We start from the raw sequence: 17,728 nt of genomic DNA on the forward strand, positions 1-17,728 counted from the left end.
TGAGTGTGCAGGCTCATATCCGAAGCCTGGCTCAGTTGCTCCCTCATTGGCTGTCTCCGAGAACTGTGAGATCTTCCAGGATGAGGCATTCTGCTCTCCACGGCGCTCCCCTCCTAGTCAGGAGGGATGTGCCCGGGTAAAAAAATCAATGCAAGAAAGCCTCCGAGACTCCTGTGGACCCAAGCTGCCGTGTCTGTGGCATTAATTAAGCCTCAGGCCCTGAGTAATTGAAGCGGTTTTGTCAGGGCTTTAAAGAGTCGCTCTGGGAATGCAGTTATTAGCAGAAGAGCTGCTGGCGAAGTCTGCGGGGAGAGAGACACCTGCTTCTTTTCCCTCCGAGAAAAACACGCTCGGCCTCACATTGCCCTTCCAGAGACATCTCTGTCGTCTGGTCATGCCTCTGCTCCAAGGCATCCGGGGCCAGCTGGTCCAGAAGGGGAGGGCAAACCTTCCCCCCCCCCCATCCCCCTCACCCCTGCCCCAGCCAGATTCAGTGCGTGCTCTGGCCACCAGCAGCCTTCTCTGCTTGTTTCCTTCCACATGTCACACAAACCATCCTTCCTCCAGATTTGCCCCATTAATCCATTCTAATCACGGCTTCCATTCTCCGCCGGCCTGGCCTTTGCTTCCACCGCCGCTCCCCCTCCCGGCAGCCCCCCTCCTTCCTCACCTCAGCCCATGGCTCTGGTGGCATTTTGACTCGAACCCTGTCTTTTCGGGGCTCTCTCCTCCCAACTCTACTTTATGCCGGAGCCAGTCATGGCAGTCTCGCTATGCTGCTGGGATGTGTATGTGTCTGTGTTACCTGCCTCCCCGGGGGCCGCTACCCATTTGGAACAATGACGTTGAGCAGCGATGGAGAAATTGCCCTCGCTTAGGGCGGTGTTGCCGTGCAGGTTGGAGTCACGCGGCTGTGAGCCAAGGAGTGCAGGCAGCCCGGAGCCTCCAGACGGAGCACAGCTCTGCCAACACCTTATCTCAGCCACGCAAGACCCTCCTGTGACTTCTGACCTCCACGGCAGTTAGATACTAAAGGTGTGTGATCTTAAGCCTTTAGGGTGGGAGGATTCATGCAAGCCACAATAGAAAACTAAAATCTGTCTTAGTTTCTGATGGCCTTGTTCTAGGGAAGAATCCATTTCCTTAGGTTTCCCAACGTCTGGAAGCTGCAAGCGTGTCCTGGCTTCTGGCCCAGCCCCATTCCCACCTGTTTCCAATGCCACAGCCCCCTCTCTGACCCCTGGCCTGTCTGTCCGGGGCTGTAAGGCCTCTGGTGATCACACTGGGCCCACCCAAGACTCCTAACTTCATCACATCCACCATTACTTGTGCCGTGAAAGGTAACCGTGATAGTGTGATCTATAAGAAGGAGTATCTATTTGGTCTCCCCGACCTCTTCTGGTAAAGAGCTCCTAAAACCCTGGAATTCCATGAGTGACCAGAGCAATGAAGGTGCCTTGTCGTTCTTAGCAAACCCTTTGAACCTCCTGTGTTTATTTTGATGAGTGACTTATGGGAAGCACCTGGCCGGGGGGGCTAGTTGCCAGGGAACCAGCCAGGTAATTAGAGGGTTGAAATCTTCAGTCTTGCCCCTTGACCTTGGGGCAGACAGAGGGGCTGGAGGGTGAATCCCCAATAGCTGGTGATTCGTCAATCATGCCTTTATAACGAAGCCTACATGAAAGGAGGAAGAGGGTTCAGAGAGAGGCCGGGGTGGTGGTGGTGGGGAGGGACTGAGAGAGTAGGGCGCCTGGAGAGGGCGTGGAGGTTCTGGGCCCGTTCCCCGGGCCCCCGCTCTGTGCATCTCTTCCACCCGGCTCTTCCCCTTATTATAAACCCATAATCTGGCAAGTCAGATGTTTCTCTGCGTTCTGTGAGTCCTCCCACAAATTAGCCAAACAGGAGGAGGAGACTGTGGGCACCTCCAACCCATAGCTGGTTTGTCAGAAGCTCAGGGGACAACGTGGACTTGCTATTGGCTGCTGAAGGGGTGGGCAGTCCTGTAGGACTGATCCCTTAACCTCTGGGGCCTGTCTCCGGGTCATAGTGTCAGGTGGGCCATGTCAGAATGGAGTTGAATTTCAGGACACCTAAGCAGTGTCAAAGAATTGCTTGATGGCGTCAGAAAAAAACAAACAAACAAAAAAAAACAACCCACATAATAGTAACACCAGGCAAAAGTGCATTTGCTCAGTTAGTGTGGCATTGACCTATGAACCAGGAGGTCATGGTGCAATCTGGTCAGGGCACATGCCCACATTGCCAACTTAATTTCCAGTGTGGACCCATGCAGGAGGCGGCTGATTGATGATTCTCTCTCATCATTGATGTTTCCATCTCTCCCTTTCCCTTCCTCCCTCTGAAATCAATAAAAACATTTTAAAAAATAGGTTTAAGCTGTAATACAAATAATACAATCATTAATAAATAATCTTATATAATAAAAGGCTAATATGCAAATAGACTGAACAGCATATGACACACACTGACCACCAGGCTTGTAAGTGCTCTCCCCCTGCTCATCCAGAAGCCCTGAGCTGCCTCACGGCTGGTGAATGTAGTGGCGGTGGCAGGAGCTAAGAATGTCCAACTGCTGGCTTAGGGCAGTGGGACTAAGCCAGCAGTCGGACATCCCCTGAGGGTTCCTGGACTGCAAGAAGGCACAGGCTGGGCTGAAGGACCCCACGCCCCATGTGCACGAATTTCATGCACCAAGCCTCTAGTAATAATGGAAGAATAAAGTCTTCTGTTTCGAGTACTCACACTGTAAACCTACTTTGGCCCACCCCGGTGTATTCACAGGTTTTAGGGATTTAGAATATGAACGTGCTTGGGAGCCATTATTCAGGGCCCAGGCGTCTTCAAACTACAGCCCTCGGGCCACATGTGGCCCGCAGAGGAGTCTGATCTGGCCCGCCAGGTTTTTTGGGCAGTGAACGCAGCCGAGGTGTTACAGTAGGAATTAGTAGTTCATATAGTTTGGCCCTCCAGCTCTCTGAGGGACTGTGATCTGGCCCCCACTTTAAAAAGTTTGAGGACGCCTGATTCAGGCAATCTTAGTCTGCCCTCTGGCCCTCAGAGATTCTTGTCAGCAATGCACATGCAAGCACATTTGGCTCCATTGATCTACATTTAGAGTAGGGGTGTCGAACTCAATCAGAGAAGGGGCCAAAATCTAAAATCCAGCCTAAATCGCGGGCCGAATGGTTTACTGAACAGTCATAAACTGTCATTGTGATGGAAACGCAGCGGAGTGCAGTGATGACAGCGCGGTGCGGGCCACATTGCAAGGCCTGGCGGGACGGATTTGGCCCGCGGGCCTTGTGTTTGACACATGTGATTTAGAGGATTCATTTCCACATTCAATAGAGATGTAACGAGGCCCTTTTGTGGGCACTGGATATCTGCCAGGATTCCTTCGAATTCTCCTGGAAGGAGAGAAACCATCAGCTAGTTCTTGCTGTTTTAAGGAGGATGTTAGATGGTGGTGAGTATTTTTGGAGAAAAACAAAGCAGGTTAGAGTGACAGAGTAAATAGGGCAGTCGGGATGACCTCATCAATAAGGTGGCTCTGGGGAGACTTGAGGAAGGTGGGAGCAAGCCCTGTCCCTCAGGTGTTGGGTGGGAGGAGAGGGGGAGTGGTTAGTCGGTCTGCAGACTGTCTTCATAGCACAAACCCTCTCACCTAGCCGGGACATGCAATACATACCATATTTGAGCAAAATTGGGTAGAGGCCCTGCTTTCATGGAGGTGACCATTTCATAGAAAGAGACCCATGTGCCCTGGAGCTAAGGAAGCTGAACTTCAGGCCCCTCCCTTGCAAGACCCCGCCCAAGGTGCCTTCTGTCCCCATCCTGCACAGACCCTCTCCTGTTGACTTCGGCCCACAAAACCTAGACCTGCCCGTGCTGGTGGGTGACTGCAGGGGCGTGACATATGACATATGACACGCATATGACAGCAATTTGGGAATGTGGATGAAAGGAAGGGGGTCCTGGGAGGGTCAATTTTAAAACAGAATTTTCCTGTGGCCACAGGGGAAAGTCAGTCATCCCTCCTCGCATTCTTCAATCATCTCCCGGAGAATTGTGTGGGTGAGAGTCATTCCTGTCTCTGGTGGGTGTGTAAACCCATTTTGTGTGCGCTGTTATTTTAAATGTTGGTAAAATAGATATAACAGAAAATTTACTACTTGACTATTTTTAGGAATACAGCTGAAGCCCTGGCTGGTTTGGCTCAGGCCTGCAGACTGAAAGGTCCTGGGTTCGATTCCAATTGGGGGCAGGTGCCTTGGTTGCAGGCTGGATCCCAGGCCCTGGTCGGGGTTCATGCAGGAGTTGACCAATCGATGTTCTCTCTCTCTCTCTCTCTCTCTCTCTCTCTCTCTCTCTCTCTCTCCATCCCTTTCACTCTCTCTAAAAAGCAATGGAAAAATATTCTCGGTTGAGGATTAACCACAAAAGAATGCAACTGAACGGCATTAAGGGCATTCACAGCGTTGACTAACAATCTCTCTCCAGACCTTCTTCACCTTCCTAAACAGAAACTTTGTCCCCATTAAGCAGTAGCTCCCCATTCTTTCCTCCCCCAACCTCTGACGACCTAGAATCCATGCTCTGTCTCTACTTGCCTATTCTAGATATTTCATGATATTTCATGAAAATGGAATCATGCGATCTTTGTCCTTTCCTGTTTGGCTTCTTTCACTCAGCACCATGTCTTCAAGGTTCAGCCACATTGTAGCCTATATCAGTGCTCCATTCCTTTTTAAGGCTGAATAATATTCCATTGTGTGAATATACTCCAGTTTACACATCTTAAATAAATAAATAAATAAGCCTCTTGCCAGTATGACAACCCAGGACATTTCTTTTTAAAGTGTATTTGTATTGACCTAAGAGAGAGAGAGAGAGAGAGAGAGAGAGAGAGAGAGAGAGAGAGAGAGAGAGAGAGAAACATCAGTGATGAGAGAGAATCATTGATTGGCTGCCTCCTCACACCTCACACACTGGGGATCAAGCCTGCAACCCAGGCCTCTGCCCGGACTGTGAATCGAGCCTCAACTTCCTGGTTCACAGGTTGACACTCAACCACTGAGCCATGCAGGCCGGGCAGGAGTTTTTTTATTTTTTTTAACGTCCTGGGAACCAGCTCCTTGAAATGAGATTTCTAGGCAGGTAGTGTCTCTATGTCCCTGTATGTGATAGTGCAGCCCGAGTGCCCTGTTCCAAACTGTAATCACCTGCTTGTCATAAAAATGAGAGAAAAGCAGTCAGATAGCACAGTGGGTATCCCAACTACCAAGTCAGCTTCGGCTGAGCTAGGCAAGTTATCATGAATCTCAAGAGCTTGTCTGCAATGCAATGCTCGGCTGTGTTTAAAAAGGGCAAGATTTTCTCTGCCTCTGTAGTCTCGTTAGCAGGTCACCTGTGATGTACATCACCGTCCAGTTTAATGCTTGTTCATAACAAAACTGCTCTTCTCTGGTAGGGTTGTGGTGAGGACTTACTGATTGGCAGGAGCTTTTAATCCTCCCCCCCCCCCCCCCCCCCCCCCCCCGCACACACCGAGACAGACACACACACACATCTTAATCATCTTAGATCAGGAGAGAGAACAGAAGAAGGGCTGGGATGGCATTGATAAGAAAGCCATCGTCATTCATAAGAACTGCACCAATCATCTGTGCGGCTGTGGAGTCTGCCTTCCGCCTAACAAGTTGGAAACTACCGAGGTCTGAGTGTCATGGGAGCTGACTGTCACATTCTGAGGGCCAGGGCAAAACCCAGGAGAACAGTTAAGAGCCACAGGGCAGCGTGGACTGGGACCGTGGCCGAGGGGATAGAGAGAAGGAGCCAGATCTGAGAAATATTAGGAGTGATCTTTTAGAAATGAAACGTGCTCCTCTGTTCCTGAACTGAAGCACAGAGAACTTGACCTCTGTTGGGCATTTGAACTTGGAGAATGCCTCTGAGCACAGGTAAGATAAAATCCCCTCTGCCAGGCCCTGCGAGACCTGATGGAGGTTAGCACAGTTGTGTGTGGTGGTTGAAAAACAATGCAGCAATAGTATTATCTATACTATTTAATTTAATAGGAAGATTTATTGTTTATTTATATTTTTTATTGATTAAGGTATCATAATCGTCCTCATCCCAGGGAGATTTACTGTTAGCCTCGTTTCATGGGTGAGAAAGCCGTAAGTAGAGTGCCTGGCACAGGGTCCATGCAGGAATATCAAGTGTGTGATGATTGCAGCATCCTCATTTAGGGGCGGTCAAGCAGCAGTCAAGCAGCTCTGGATTAGGATCTAGGTAGGACAAGGGACTCTTGTTTATCTCCCTGAACCTGTTTCCCCAGCTGAAACTCATAAGAAACATTCGAGGACGCACGTATGAGAAAGACAGGCATGGTTATTCGTTGGTTCAGGGCTCCAAGGCCCGCAGCCCAGTTATTTAAAAAAAAATAAAAAATAAAAAATAAAAACGCGTTTCTCTCCCCTTTGAGGAGCCACAGCACTCACTCCCCAGAAGCACGGCACAGGGGGCGTGGCTACCGATGTGGGCGTGGCTAGGCTCTGCCCCGCCCCTTAAGGCAGGCCGGTGGGCGGGGCGGAGTGGGGTTTCCCCCAGCGCGCACGCGCGAGCCTGCCGCGGCCCCAGGTACTCGGACAAGATGGCGGCGGCGGTCGACAGCCCGATGGAGGTGGTGCAGGCGGCGCTGCCGGAGGAGGCCGCGCCCGAGGCGGCGGGCCTCAGCTGCCTCGTCAACCTGCCCGGCGAGGTGCTGGAATACATTCTGTGCTGCGGCTCGCTCACGGCCACGGACGTCAGCCGCGTCTCCAGCACCTGCCGGCGGCTGCGCGAACTCTGCCAGAGCAGCGGGAAGGTGTGGAAGGAGCAGTTCCGGGTGAGGTGAGCCCGCAGCCCGCAGCCCGCAGCCGCTCGTGTCCGTGCTGCGCCCCCCGGGGCCCGGGCCCGGGCCTGGCCGGCCTGCGCCGCCGCCTCCCTCCCTCCCCACCCCCCACCCCACACGCGCCGACCCCACCCCGGATGCCACCCCCGGGCCCTTCCCGCGGACCGACAGACAAAGGCCTCAGGCCGCCGGCCGCGCGGCCCCTCCGGCGCCCGGATGGCGGCCGGGCCCTCGCGGACGGAGGACGATGGCTGGCTGTGGTCCGCCCTGCGGCTTCTTTTGTGCCCGGCGGGCCCTGTTTACCCGGACCGGGATGCCGGAGCCTCAGGGCCCTGAGTGGCGGGCGCAGATTGCGGGGTGGGACCCTGGATAAAATCTGGCTCCGGCATCCTCGCCGGATGACCTTGGGGTAGACTCCCCCCCCCCCTTTTTTTTTTTTTTTTTGAGCCTCATTCATCGACTTTGGCGCTCGGTAGACCCACCTTAGGCTGCGGTTCTTGAAAGAGACGACGTGTCGAACTCACCAGGGCCCTCCTCTTAGGAGGCGCCGCGTACATGGTAACTGTCACCCCTAGAGCGGTTCTTGCTGCCACTTGCCCCCATTTCACGGATGGGGAGTGGAGACGGCATTCATCCTGCGGAGCCAAGGTCACGCCGTGGGCGAGCGCGGGCCCGCCGCCGGGATCGGAACGAGGGCCGCGGGCTGGGCCCCTGGGACCGCCGAGCCAGCCGCCCCGCGGCCCCTGCTTTCCCAGGCCGCCCGCGATCGGGTCCCTGTGTGAGCTGAGGGGTGTTTTCCTCCTTGTCTGTAGGTGGCCTTCCCTTATGAAACACTACAGCCCCACCGACTACGTCAATTGGTTGGAAGAGTATAAAGTTCGGCAGAAAGCTGGGGTAGAAGCCCGGAAGATTGTAGCCTCCTTCTCCAAGAGGTTCTTTGCAGAGCACGTAAGCATCTGGCCCTGTGGCTCTAAGCTTGTGCCTGGTAGTGATGTGTGTGTGTGTGTGTGTGTGTGTGTGTGTGTGTCTAGGCATTATTAGCTCATCCAGCTTTGTGTGTGTGTGTGCTATCTCTCTTTTCAATGCTCTCACAATCCCTTCTTCACTCGGAAGGCTGCAAGAGTCATTGTGTCCTTCTCCTCCTGTCCAACAGCATGCAGCCATTTGTCCCTGCCAGCTTTACTTTTTTCTACAGAGAATGAGGGAGGGAGGGACCAGCCTGCAGCACAGCGCAATGTAGAGGGAATTCAGATCAGCCTTGTTTTTCTACAAGTGGGTTAACGGTGTGTGTGTGTGGGGGGGGGTGGTGGTGGTGGTTTTTGTGTGTGTTTGTTTTTTGCAACCTCTACCTGACCTGGGGGAATCGTCAAAAACTGAGCACTACGAATTTCACCCAGTTGTTTGCCCAAAAGGATTGGTGAAATTAGTACCGTTCTTCTCCCTGGCTTTACGGGCTCTAACCAATAGGGAACTGACTGTTTTTTAAGCTAACAGGATTAAAACCTATCTGTAAATCAGAATGATTGCTCCCTCAAGTAAATTGCCTTGCATTCGTTATCTCTGAAAAGTTTTCTTTTATATCTTGCTGAAATCGTGTGTGTGTTTTTTGTTGTTGTTGTTGTTGTTGTTTTTCCTTCCATAAAGCGTTCACAGAAGTTTCTGTATCAGGTCCTGATTCTTAGCTTTTTGTAACTCTGGGAAATAGTCCACGCTAATTCTTTAAATGCACTTCTGGTGGGATAGGGGTGGGAGGGCAGCAGATACAGCCAAGCTGATTTATTTGACTCTCCTGGTTTCCTGCAGATGAATTCCTATTTTCTCATTTTAATTGCTGCTACTTAATGCAGTTCATACATTTGAAATGTTTTCAAGGCTCTTTTAAGTTTTGAAAAGGAAAGTTAAAATTTATTTTCCTATGGGGAATACAACTGGATATTCCCTAATGTCATTCATCTCTATAAATAAATGATTATTAATTTTAGAATGGACAAAACTCATGTTCCATTTGGATAAGCCATGCCCTGGCTAAAAGCATTCAGAATCACAGATTTTAGGTGCTTGTTTAAAAGTGTTTGCGCACTTGGTCATGGGCAACTAACTTGCAACCTCTGCTGCTAGTCTAGCTGATTTTGTGTGCATTTTTGACAGCCTGTGCCTTTGTCTAACGATGATGAGCTATTGTGTTTTTTCCTTAGCTCCCTCTTCCCCTGTACTGCTGCTTAGTTAGAATTATGTGGAGGACGCTGAACCTAGCAGGGGTACAGTTAAGATCGGTCTGTGGGTGGACGATGACTGTGGCTCAGGACCCTTGTATTCCTGTGTTCTCCGCATGCACACAGGTTGACATGAAGTTTCCTGGCTACCTTCAGAAAGAAAAGTGGGAAAGTAATAGAATTTTAAACCGAGGAGCTCTTCAAGCTCATTGGGGCCATTGCCTCGATTTGCAGAGGAGAGAGCGTGCCCGGTGGGCTGAGGAGCCCAAAGCTCTGGACTTCTCTCTCTGGCCCTTTCCTCCTAGTTGAATGCAGCACAGAATGCATGAGATAGTGATTAGGAATTCGATTTTGTATTTCTAGTTCTTGTTACAGAGCTATTTTTCTTCACATTAGAATTCTCAAGTTATCAGCTTCAGAAATTTCATGACATTATATGAAAACAGAATTAATTTGCAATTAACAACAAGATCTAAACAAAGTATTGTTACTTTGCATCTTACTTTCCACCCATGGTAGGTGGGATAGGTGTTACCACTTGGGTAAAAATGACCATCTTTCTTTGCATCTCAGATTTGAGTCTGAGCGTGACAAGGACATCATTGCTCGTTGCTGAGGCCTGTGTGTGTCTCTTCGTAGGTCCCTTGTAACGGTTTCAGTGACATTGAGAATCTCGAGGGGCCGGAGATATTTTTTGAGGATGAACTAGTGTGTATCCTAAACATGGAAGGAAGGTAAGCCCTGGTTATAGCAGGGATATTTTTGTTTGTCTGCTTGTTTGTTTTCATAATAACCCCAGAATTAGTTGCTATAGTTTGTATGTGGCTGAACCATGGATATGTATTTCCAAATCTCTTCTATATTGCTACAGTTAGTATTTTTGAAAAATCTTATGTAAGTAAGGTAAGTACACCAAGACAATTGATATTTTTAAAAAACATGCAAACAATCCTTTTGGAAAGAAAAGAGAATTAATATGTGTTTAGTCTGACCACGGGTCAAACACTATGCTCTGGGCACTCGTATCTATCATGTCATTTGGATAAGAAATCATCTTACTTTGGTCTTAAACATTATGGATATTTGGTTTGGCTCTTCTTTTATCTCTTCAAGAATGGATTCTTCTTGATCAGGTTGTTGCCTAAAAATGTTTATGATTCATATTTTCCACTATGAGGGTTAATTACCAGCTTGCCTGAAAGGTGAGTTGGCTTCCAGCCTAACCTACTTATGAGTTCTGGAAACTACTGATAATGGGAGATAAGAATGTTAGTTTAGCATCTTCCTTAAGAGAAATGGTTGTGCAATAACTCACAAGGCATGAGGATGTTTTCCTTGCCGTTTTAAGGTGGTGTAGGAGAGATAAATATCTATTAGTGGAACAACTGGAGGGGAGAGGTAAGATGTGTCACTATTCTAGGCCTTGGATGAGTTCGGATCCAGAGGTCATTTTTCCATTTCTATTTTGGTTTTTCTATAAATGAATTGAAGTATGATCTGATAGCCAGTATTGTGCAGCCTTAAAAATAAAAGCTGACTTGTCCTTTTTACATTTATATGCATATACTTTTACACGCATACATGTAAGATCATATATACTGAGCTTATTTAGTTTTGATATGATCTTTAGTGCAGACTTTGTTTTTTTCTTATTTATGCTGGTTTTCTCCCTCCCGACCCCATTTGTATTGGCCTTATCCTGTAATTCATGATGACACACTAGATTGTATTCTTCCATGCTAATATGCACTGATACATATGGGAACCAGGGGGTCATTATTTTAAATTATGATCATAAAATAAGTATTTTTCTGTATATTTTTCTCATTCAATATTACTTACTGAAATGGATCCTAATCAACTGGTAAAAAATCTAATTCACTTTTTTTAAATGGCTGCCTACTGCTTTATAGTGTATACCATGATTTATTTAACCATTCCCTATTGATGGGTAACCACTCTTTTCTCTATTTTTATGTTACTGTGGAGGGTGATGTTTTGGTGGATTTTATTTCTCAGTGAAAGATTCCTTTGACGGGATTGACTAAGTAAGACTATAGAAAGTTATTGAAAAACACAAAATAAGAGCATGCTCTTGAATGGGAAGACTTAACTATCATAAAAAAAAGTCAGTTCTTCCAAAATTAATACATAAAACTATTGCCATTTTAATTAGGAACCAAGAAAAGTTTTGGGAGTTTTTTGTGTATCTTTTAATTGGATAATATTGTCAAAAAAGGATAAATTCATAAGAGGAAAAAAAACACCCAATTTTTAAATAATCACAATGGGAAACTTGCATCACTAGATATTAGAGCATATTATAAAGCTGCCTGTAATGACAATAATACAATGTTTAAGTAAAAATCAATAGTCATGTCTGTGGCAAAGGATAATTCAGAAACATGTCCCAGCATAAAAGATGATACATTTAAACTCAGAGGGGGAAAGTTGGGCCATTTAATGAATGCTTTTAGGCATTCATAACTGATTATACATCTAGAAGTAAAACTTGCATCATATATAAAAACAAAATTCCAAAATCAAACAACTTAAATTTTATCACAGTGAAAAACCTTCAAGGAAATGGGAGACTTCCTTGATGAAGATTGATAATGTAGAAGCAGTAAAAGAATATGGACGGATGGTTTTGCAATTAAAAAAAGATAAACTTCTGTATGACCAAAGAAACCGTAAAGTCAATATAATTCTTAAAATTTCCAAGAAGAAATTGAAAAGTGGATAGGATAGGGGTGTCGAACTCAATCAGAGAAGGGGCCAAAATCTAAAATCCAGCCTAAATCGCGGGCCGAATGGTTTACTGAACAGTCATAAACTGTCATTGTGATGGAAACGCAGCGGAGTGCAGTGATGACAGCGCGGTGCGGGCCACATTGCAAGGCCTGGCGGGACGGATTTGGCCCGCGGGCCTTGTGTTTGACACATGTGGGATAGGAGGATGACATTTACAGAAGAGCAAATCAAGGTGGTTATTGACTATGTGCAGAGACCTTTAATTGCTTTTTTTTTTTTTTTATTTATCAGATTGGGGAAAATACTGAATACGCACAAGAGTAAAAACATACATTATTATAGTCTTTTTAGAAATAAAGAACAGATTTGTTACCCCTTGACCTGACATAGATTTTTATCCTAAAACAGGACTGTTGCTGAAACTGGTTTGGCTCAGTGGATAGAACGTCGGCCTGCGGACTGAAGGGTCCCGGGTTTGATTCTGGTCAAGGGCATGTACCTTGGTTGCAGGCACATTCCCATTAGGGGGTGTGCAGGAGGCAGCTGATCACTGTCTCTCTGATTGATGTTTCTAACTCTCTATCTCTTTCCCTTCCTCTCTTTAAAAAATCAATAAAATATATATTTTTAAAAACAAAAACCAGAACTGGGTGGGTGGCTCAGTTAGATAGAGCATCATCCTATACACCAAACGTTGCAGGTTTGATTCCTTGTGAGGACACATACTTAGGTTGTGGGTTAAATCCCTGGTCAGGGCAAATATGGGAGGCAAACAGTTGATGTTTCTCACATTGGTGTTTCTCCCTCCCTCCTTCTGTTTCTAAAATCAATCAAAAATATATACATGTATGTATATTCTCAAATGAGGATTTAAAAAATAATAAGAAACAGTGTTTTTAGGTAATGAGGGATAGTGTCACATTTATTAACTACTTTGGAATGCCAGTTTTTATGCAGGACCTTATTGTATTTATTCCTGCAAATTGCTGGAAAACATAAGAAAGAGCAAGGGTAGTTTCTGTAAATGCTAAAGCACCACTGTGTGAATATTTGAAAACAGTTTGCATTTATGATGTTCTGTGTGGTTTTTAAAAGGAGTATGTCCTGCAATAAAGATTCGAAACAACATATTAAAAGGGTACAGTACCTGAGAAATTGAACCTAGAATGACAAACATTGAAACATGTTTTAGTAAAACTACTATATATTAAAAATGGAGAAGTCCTTTGGTAATCCAGGCAAACAAACAAACAAACAAAACACCACCAACAACAAAGCGAATTCACTTCTAAGGAAAAGAAAATCAGAATATGTTCAGTGCCAGAAGAAAAGAGAGTAGCATACTTAAGATACTCAGAGGTCAAAAATGTCAACCAAGGATTTTTATATCCAGCCAAACTGACTTCCAAGGATAAAGCTGTAGATAGACTTACCAAATTGCAAGGACTTGGGGGCTTTTGAGCCCTTCCTGAGAAACATGCTAGAAAATGAACTTGAAAAAAAAGAGGCCTTGACAAGGACTAGTGGTGAGCATTAAATATGTATTTAATTTTAAAAATATGTGTGTACTTGTAGAATTAAATCCAAATGACAGTAGGGTAGTCAGTATTGTATGTAGTGGTCATAAGCCTTGACAATGTGGATATGATGCCGCTGTTTAAACAGCAGAGAATGGGGGATAATAAGCAAAATATTTAGCAGTTTTTCAGTAATCATCAAAGTGATGAGAATATTGGAGAGTGAGAGAGAGAGACAGGCGAAGTAAAGCAAATGAGTACGTTTGACCCTTGTACAACTTAGGTTTGAAATTCGCAGGTCAGGTCTGCTGATATGCAGATTTTTTTCAAATGACCACAGTTCAGTTGGGCTGTTCCTTTGAAAAGGTGGGAAGCGCTGGAGCATTTGGGAGAGAGCTTTTGTGCTGTGATTTGATATGTTCCCTGGAGTGCTCGGGCTACTGTATTGAGCTTAGACTGTGAGGCCCAAGGTTTGAAGCAGAACACTTAGTAGGGAGGATGCCTCTATGATACAGACAAAAGGCAACAGTGGCTTAGGTGAGGTGGTGGGAAGCGTTCACATTCCTGATAGAACTACAGCATCGGTGGACGGGTTAAATGTGGCTAATGAGAGAAAGCCAGGAGCCAAGGATGATTCAGGGTTTGAGGCCTAACTGGAGCGATGGAGTTGCTTTTCTCCGAGACAGAAGTCTGGTGCATGAAATTCATGCACTCAGAGTGGGCGGGTCCCTCAGCCTGGATTGCGAGAGGGCGCAGGCCAGGCCAACGGACCCCACTGGTGCACAATTGGGGTCAGGGAAGGGCATGGGAGGTTGACCAGTCTGGAAGGACCCTAGGAGGGCTCCAGGACTTGTCCAGCCTGTCTTGCTTAGTTCCAATCTGCCAGACCCCTGCACAAGCTAACCTACCAGTCAGAGCATCTGCCCCATGGTGGTCAGTGCATGTCATAGTGAGAGCGGTTGAGTGGCCTTAGCATATCATTAGCATACTAGAGGCCTGGTGCACGAAATTCATACACAGGTAGGGTCCCTAGGCCTGGCTGGTAATCAGGGCCAGTCAGGTTCCTCGCTGCTGGTTGCCCGCCATATTCTGTGCCACCCCCTGGTGGTCAGCAGACATCATAGAGAACGATCGAACTCCTGGTTGAACTCTGAAGGGGACAATTTGCACACAGCCTTTTATTATATAGGAGTATTACGCTTTGATTGGTTGAACAGATGACCGGGCACTTAGCATATTGGGCTTTTATTATATAGGATGGGGATGACTTTAAGGGGGTCACCAGATCCCCAAGTGCTGACATGGAGTAGCAGTTGGATATATAAGTCTGGGGTGCAGGGAAGAAATCTGTTTGGAAAATAAATTGAGGACTGTCCATGTGGATAACACTTGAAACCATGAGATTAGGTGATATCACTTTGGTGTTCAGCACAGGAGGGAAGCAGCACCCGAGGCCTGAGCGCCCGCTGCCAGGTGCCAGGTGCGGAGGGCCCAGCCGAGGATTCCGGACCCGCCCCCCTCCCGAGATCACCCCATTCTCCTCCCTTTTCAGGTTTCTCTTTAATTTCCTTTTAGTAACTCTGAAACCAAACAGATAACTTTCTTGAATTAGTGTTCCATTACAAATACACATCCTGGATTGTACATTACAAATGCGCAATAAAGTCCTGAATTGTGTTGTCTTCTTCCATGATAATAAGTACTGTGGCCACGGACCAGTTACAGCTGTCTTGTTAAGTAGACTCTTTACATGGTGTGACTAGTGTGAAGTAAAAACTAATCACTCAACGTTGTAATATCTTAATTCTTATTGACTTGTAGTGTGTTTGTTTTTCCAGGAAAGCTTTGACCTGGAAGTACTACGCAAAAAAAATCCTTTACTACCTACGACAACAGAAAATTTTAAATAACCTTAAGGCTTTTCTTCAGCAATCGGATGACTATGAATCGTATCTTGAAGGTGAGACTTGCGCAGCGCTGCCTCCGTGGGCAGCTACACTGTGCTGGGAGCAGCGGGGACACGGGTGAGCCGCAGTGGAAGTCAGCTCAGCCGCAGGGGCTTCGGAGTTGGAGTGAGTGGTCCGGTCATGTAGGGAGGGCAGAACCAGTCAGTGTAGAGCTGGAATTTTGTTAAAACCTTGAGCTGTCAGCTGAAGAGACCGTCTTCTCTCAAGATGCACCTTCGGTTCAAAGCACGAGAGGCTGATATTTCAGATAAAGGAATAAGTCCCTCTTTTTCTAAGCTTTGAAGCCTCACTTCCAAGTCAGAAGTCAGTTGGTCCACTTTTGTCTCCATGTGACTGGAGCCAATCCCTTGCCCCCTCTGGTCAGACTGTAATGAGGACGAAGTGTTCCTGCGTCTCCGTGAGTGCTGGCCCTCCTGAGAGGTGAGGGGGGAGAAGCCGAGTGGACAGGAGCCATAAAGGCAGCAACTTCCTGCTCCTGCCAACGCGAACAAGAACAGCACGTGACTATTTTCAATGTTCAGTTCCTGGCACCCTACCCAAACACTCGCAGAAGCTGTGGTTATGAACTACATACATTCCCTATTCCCAGAGTTTTACCCCATTCACTTGCTCCTGTCAATGTTTCTCTCCATCACATCTCCGTTCTCTTCTCTGCCGGCTCCCACCACCTCTCCCAGCAGCAGCTTTCTAAGCATTACTGCTTTCATGAGCATCACCCCCTTCTGCCCTCAGGCCGACCACCTTACATTCAGTCCAGCTTTTTCCCCACAGTGTGCGAACCAGCAGTGCGGCAGCTGCTGTCCTGCTGCTTATCCGACCGACCTCTGCCTGCTTTTCAGTGGCTCCATATCCAGTCCTTCCTGCCCCCGGCCCTCCAGAGTGTCCCATCTGCTCCAGCAGGCCATTGCCCTCACTTCACCCTGCGGTACCCTGGCTTCGTTCACATCATCCAGGGGTCCCTTTTCCTTCCAGTTCCTCTTAAATCCTCCTCACCCTCTGAACATTCAGTCAGGTTCCACTTGAGTTTCTCTGGCTGCTGCAGTACAAATTTTACTCACCGCGGAACTAACGCAGGAGCGTCGGCTACCAAATTCTGTTGCATCATTTCTGTCTTGTGTGTGCACAAGCCGTTTCTCCAAGTAGACACTGGCTTTCTTGTGTTTCTTGTCTGTATGCTGCCATCACTGTCCACTCCGCAATGCCTGGGCAGATGCTGGCTTGTAGGAATGACTTCTGTCATCTAAAACAAAATGAAAAGTCTGTTGCAGTTCATTGAAGTGTCCTCGCCACCCTGCCCTCCTCTGATGAGCATACATACAGGAATTGCCAGTCATCCTGTCTTGTTTATTCCACAGTCAAGAATGCTTTGACAAGCTTTTTTCCATGGCTTGCTTATGAAACAGTACTTTTCCATCTTCCAGTTATAAAGTAATATTACCATTTTCAGATAACCTGTCCAGGTCAGTGCTGTAGGCGTTGGGTAGCCATTGGAGTTTTAAATAGTTGAGTGAATGGAATTAGGCTCCAGGATTTGATCCTTGTCCTCTGACTAGATAATCTGATGCCACTGACACAGGCTGGGAATCAGAGCGTTAGGATGGAATGGACGTGGACGTTTGGCAGAAATTCCTTCCATGTGCAAGTAGAGAGCTGAGTTCCAAGGAGGCCCGGGAGCCAAACCCCCGCTGGTGGCAAAACGGACTAGGTTCCTGGTCTTAACGCCCGTTCATCTGCTTTCGGTTCCTTAGGGTGTGGGTAAGGGGCCCAGATTCCAAGCTGGTTTGAGGCCGCTTGAATTTAGTGTTTTCCCAACTCAAAATGTCTGCAATCAGATGATCACAAGAGTCCGAGGGCTCTGGTTAAGAAATGACCGAGGGCAGGGCAGAGGGACTGCATGGACGGTGTGCAGTGTGCTCTCTGCAGCTGCTTTGCCGAGGGTCCTTGACGGTAGCTGGTCGCCCACTTTGAAAGTACGAAGATCTCCAAAGCCCATTTACTGGCTCAACTTGGGGAGGGACACTTTGTTGAAATGGCGTATCTGTCACTGAGAACTTACAGCTATTTTTTTTTTTTTTTTAAGTTAAAGAACTATCTTACAATATTGTGTTCAGAGTTGTGTTTTAAACGGTAAGGGAACTAGAAGAGAGGTCATTTGAAAGATCTCCTTTATAGCATTTATTTCTCATGATAGAACATGGAAATATGCCAAGTATCACTCAGGTTTTTGAGTTCACGACCTCTGAACGAGGTCTGGTGTATTTACAAACACAACAACAAACGTGTGAGCTCCTCTGTTGTGAGAATGTTTCTTGGCCTTCTCGGTGTCTTAGCAGCCAGCCTGACTTCCAAGATACAACGCTG

The 17,728-nt window shown here is 47.1% G+C and overlaps 1 protein-coding gene across 2 annotated transcripts in view; it reads left to right on the top strand.

Annotated features, from left to right (window-relative positions):
- Nucleotides 1-6,638: 6,638 nt before the first annotated feature.
- Nucleotides 6,639-17,728, top strand: part of FBXO21 (F-box protein 21) — a 32,634-nt gene continuing 21,544 nt past the window's right edge. For both annotated transcript variants that reach the window (XM_036448886.2, XM_036448887.2), the window contains exons 1-4: nucleotides 6,639-6,915; nucleotides 7,729-7,864; nucleotides 9,769-9,863; nucleotides 15,239-15,360. In XM_036448886.2, coding sequence (XP_036304779.1) covers nucleotides 6,677-6,915; nucleotides 7,729-7,864; nucleotides 9,769-9,863; nucleotides 15,239-15,360 — 592 coding nt within the window. In that variant the 5' untranslated portion in view covers nucleotides 6,639-6,676. The remainder of the gene's footprint in view (nucleotides 6,916-7,728; nucleotides 7,865-9,768; nucleotides 9,864-15,238; nucleotides 15,361-17,728) is intronic.

The sequence above is a fragment of the Pipistrellus kuhlii genome, unplaced genomic scaffold (genome assembly GCF_014108245.1).
Source record: "Pipistrellus kuhlii isolate mPipKuh1 unplaced genomic scaffold, mPipKuh1.p scaffold_m20_p_20, whole genome shotgun sequence".
Taxonomy (NCBI): domain Eukaryota; kingdom Metazoa; phylum Chordata; class Mammalia; order Chiroptera; family Vespertilionidae; genus Pipistrellus; species Pipistrellus kuhlii.